At 35.6% G+C, this 4,824-nt stretch overlaps 1 protein-coding gene across 1 annotated transcript; it reads right to left on the minus strand.

The window, feature by feature from the left end:
* Positions 1–424: 424 nt before the first annotated feature.
* On the minus strand, positions 425–4,521 carry LOC104227211 (uncharacterized). The gene is made up of 3 exons (XM_009779406.2): positions 4,261–4,521; positions 1,460–1,665; positions 425–936 (listed from the first exon to the last, which is right to left on the minus strand). The coding sequence occupies exons 1-3, from the start codon at positions 4,360–4,362 to the stop codon at positions 672–674; spliced, it is 573 nt and encodes a 190-aa protein (XP_009777708.1). The 5' UTR covers positions 4,363–4,521; the 3' UTR covers positions 425–671.
* Positions 4,522–4,824: the final 303 nt, after the last annotated feature.

The following is a 4,824-nucleotide window of genomic DNA, read 5'->3' on the forward strand; positions in this document are numbered from 1 at the left end:
TATACTATTTTGAAAATGGCTATACATTGTCATTATGTTAATTCAAATTTATTTTTTTATAAAACATTTCAAAGTGAATTTCTACTTCTTTAATCGTCTGGCTATAAATTTGCATGCTTGAGGTTCTAAAAAGTTATTGCAACTCTTGTAACAACAATGTTCAGTTTTTCATTTACTAAATTAAATTCCAACTGCACATAACCCCAAGGGGTTGTAGGTATTTTCTACTAACTGCTATGGTTGAAAAATTATACTTCCACCCTTGAATTCCAACACCCTTGCATAGCCCAGGGTGTGTTCAAAACACCCTTGAATTTCCTGGCTTCGCCATTGCTCACTTCCACTACCCCATGCAGATAGACAGGACAGACACATATATGATTTACAGACAAATTTCAAGGGCAAGCTAGGAAGCACTAGCATCTAAAGGTGAATATTGCTCCATAACTGCAAATCCACATTGCATTACCTTTGCCACAAGGGGAAGGGGTTCAATTTTCTTCACCAGACATGCAAGTCTTTCTATAACTATCTAATCTATCACTTTGCAAATACCCAAACAGTGAACGATAACCAGATTTTATATCATAGACGAACTTATGAAGTTCATTATACAAATATAGCGCCATGATGGAGGTGATATAGGGCCTAGCTAGTTTCTTCTGCAAAATTTATGCATAACCAGTCATCCCAACATTCGAGCTAGAACGATTTGTCTTATGAGCTGGCTGAGTAGTCGCCTTCGTGAAGTACATGTAGTAATACACATTGAGGATCATGGTTGCAACTGTAAAGACAGCTCCGGCAATAAAGACCCCCTTCCTTAGGGTTTCACAAGAAAAGTTTTCTGCTAAGATCATATCCCGATACTTGGTGTGATAAGCATTTTTCTTTGCTCCAGCAACGAGACATGCTTCTGCAACCAGAAATGTCAGCCTGCAGATGTATAAATATTTAGTACACCTTCGCAAATACAGAAGATGAATCCTTTTAAGATGACTTCAGATATAGTAACATGAAAAATAGTAAACTCTCAGGACACTGCTAATATATCATGTAGAGATCACCCACAAAAGATGCAATTCGGAATATCATCAGCATTAAGAATAAAATGGCAGAAATTATTTGCAAGATGGTGTTGCAATAACTTGATAACAAAGCAGAGTGCAAAAGAGTAAAAACAATGGGAAGAATGCAATAGTTTACTGGTTATCCACCATCAAGCACTCTAATTCGAGACAAGCGTTCAGATACTGGAATTTTTTCCCCCGAATAACAAACATGTGATCTGATTAAGTTTCCTTTTCAAAACATAACATATCATGTATAGAACCATGCATATCGACATGCCAGTAGAATATAGTTCGGTGCTGATTGTTGACTGGATGACCATAATAATGTAGTGGGACTTTTATTTCTACTTAAAAGAGGTAAAGGAGAGCAATGATGAGACTCGTACCATGACGATATGAAGTATATAATGGCCCATGCACGATTTGTACCAGGAGATAAAGGTCTTCCGAAGCACATGCATTTTGTTACTCCCATAAGCAATACCTCGCCTGAAAGAAGAAACAAGAAAGCACCTACTCCATATCCAGTGGCAACATCTGAGGTGTAAACACAATATGTACGATTTGTAACATTATCATCATGCAGAGTACCCTGTCAAAAGGAACCAAATTACACAGCTAATGAGCTGGTTGTTTCAAAGCACAAATCAAAAAATTGATTGGTAGTTTAAGTCATCAGTCCATCAGAGTTAACTGTCATAACAGCCTGTCTCAGTGCCTAGTCATCCAAACCTATAAGACTGTAAAGTTTGATTTATTTGAGTTTTCTCATCACAGCTCAATTCAATCCTACTTGAAGCTCCTCAAAAAAAAATTCTTCATACAATTACCGAGTTTAATTAACTTTTCCGCAAAAAGTAAGGGAACTAGACTTGACATCAATCTACCTTTCCTAATTTTGAACCAGGAAATTATTTGGGGTTTGACACCTTATAATCTCATTGTTTCCTTTTCTGCCTTTTCTACTGGCAACACCTTCTAAGGTCATATAATGAGCTGAAATATTATAGATGGATTGACAGTCATCAAAATGCTGTGTGTTGTGACTATCATGCATGCATAGACTCTCTCACTAAGTCAACATCTTTCTGCTCATATAATTTCCAAAACACCCTTTTCTGCTCTCCTTTTTTTTTTTTTTTTTTTTTTGACAATGAACACCCTTTTCTGCTCTCATTTTATAAAATAATTCCAGAGGCTTCATCCATCTTTTCTCTTTCTGTTCTAAAAACAGAAGGATCATAAGTCTACTCACTAGTGATACATCCAGATGTCTTCATTTATTACTAGCAAGAAACAGAGAGCATTAGTTTTTCCGTAACTGAATTTTCTATTAACAAATTGTAGACTCTTGCTAGACAAGTCAACACAATAAATCGTCCCATACACCTCAGGCAAGCTGGAAAAGGGGAACACTTAATGGAAACTTTTCTCCCAAACCTCCAACTTCTTCCAAATCCATTTCCATACCCTTAACTCAAACTAGGGGCTCAACATCAAGTTCCACATTATTTGTATTAGCAGCCAGTTGGATGAATGCGATAGTACTACTGTTTTTTGCAATAATCCTAACACATGTATAATAGCTAAGTATATTGAGCTCATTAGGAAAGTAAAGTACGGATTGTGAATCGAAAAAGAACCCCTCTATAATACGTTTGGGATCATAATAAGGGTTTCCCTGGTATTATACTATGGAAGTTGTCTTATCTTCGCTCCTAAAGATCCTCAAACATTAGATGTGTTAGTTCAAAGTTACCATTCCTACCAAATAGATAATTACATTTTGGATGTAAAAGTTATTATCAGTCTTGAAAACAATTATCTAGGTTCATATCCAGTGTTAGATTGTTATATTTGGCAGTGGATTAGTTCAATTGTCCTTCTAGAAATTGATGATTTTGAAATCAAGTTCACTTCTATGAGAAGGGATGTCTCGCCTTTGTATCAGATAATATAGAATAAACATTTTGGTAAGACATAATTCAGTAATGAAGCACAACCAAAGGACAAGGAGGAATCATTCCAAATAAACTGCAAATCTTAAAGAAATTATAAATCAACTATTTTATACGATCCATAGGCACCATTTGTTAATCAATTTCAACAGATCATAGGCCGTAGCTACTGGTAAAATTGGCTGCTATGAAACATGACCCTCTGAGCCAGTAATTACAGTATTACTTTTTATTCACCCCATTATAATATATTACTAATGACAAGTTATCGACTTCTGATAAAATTCTTCAAATTTTTCATAGACTAAATTCATTCTTCCCATTATACACCTAGCATCTTGATCTTGGTAAGTTAGTGACAAGTTTAATATAGAATTTAAGTTTCATACACTATAGTGATTTTTTTAACCACCAGTCTAATTTAATCTGTTATAGCAAGTTACTTACCATTTCATTGTAGGTTATCAATTGGATGCTACTATTAACTAGAGTTACCAACAGCTACCATCTAAGTTACCAGATTGTGTAAAAATATTGTACACCACGCGTGAATAGAAATTAGATTCTTAGGAATCATTTGATATAAGGGATAAGGATAATAATCCCATGACAGAATTTGGGATTGTACTTATCCCATATTTGGTTATAAGTATTAGCTAATTCCGGGATAAATTTTACAGTAAAGTGGTGGGATGCGAAGCTAATCCCATGGGATATCCTGGTTTATCCCACCTTTGTACCAAACGACCCCTTACTTACATCCTATAATTTTACAATATCAATAATTATAGTAAATTTCTTCTCATTTTCAAATCCTTCATGTTTTCATCAAAGGATATACACAGCACACTTTAATCAATAAGCATCGCCACTCAATTCTATGACGAACATTAACCAAACTGAAAAATTAGCTAAGCATAGAAATAGCATTGCTACAGCCCACCGTTAAACATAACCACAAATTCCATTACAGTCTTTCACACACACAACACTTCACAAAACGAATTAACCATCATAGTACTGAAAATTTCGAAAAGTATCAGAGCCGAGCTAACAAATGCAGCATTTCAGATCTTACAGAAGCAATCGATCAATAGCACGAACACAATTACACAAAATACACAATTCGCACTGGATCTAGCGAAGTTTAAGCTTAATTTATACTCAGGAGCTACTTATATACAAAAATAAAAAATAAACCTACACACACACAGAGGAAAGTAATTTACAGTGCTGCGTCGACGTTCGGCGGCAATGGAGAAACCGAAAGCGGTTAAGCTGACTACTATTACGACTAGATGAACAAGCGAAGATCCTTTGCCTTCCGCCATTTTCTCTAGAAGCTTCTTCGATTTAGGGCTTCACTTAACTGAAGAGTGTGTTAACTCAACTCACTGTGTGTTTGAGTTGTTAGTGTGAGTGTGTGTGTGTGTGTGTTTTGAGTGACTACTTTTTGAGTAGTGTTTAAAGGTTGGAACTTAAAAGAAGAGCTTGCAAATTGTGGAATCTGTTCCTCACGCGATGTAAAGGAGCGTTTGGTATACGCGGGGATGTTTTGTGGGGATATTGGTCGGCTGTTAGTTTGACGCTTTGACTTGTGTGTCTCAATCGCATGCAATTAGATTTATTGATGGGGAAATGATAAGACGTGAGCGTCCTCATGTTGTGGTGGGCCACTTTGTACTTTTTAACTTTTTCTTTTTCATGTTCAAAAGTTAAGTTGTGTTATAAAATAAAAACTATCAAGTAAAGATACGTACAGAAAAACCGATATATTATTCGAATTCAAATTT

This window comes from Nicotiana sylvestris, chromosome 10 (assembly GCF_000393655.2).
Source record: "Nicotiana sylvestris chromosome 10, ASM39365v2, whole genome shotgun sequence".
Classification (NCBI taxonomy): domain Eukaryota; kingdom Viridiplantae; phylum Streptophyta; class Magnoliopsida; order Solanales; family Solanaceae; genus Nicotiana; species Nicotiana sylvestris.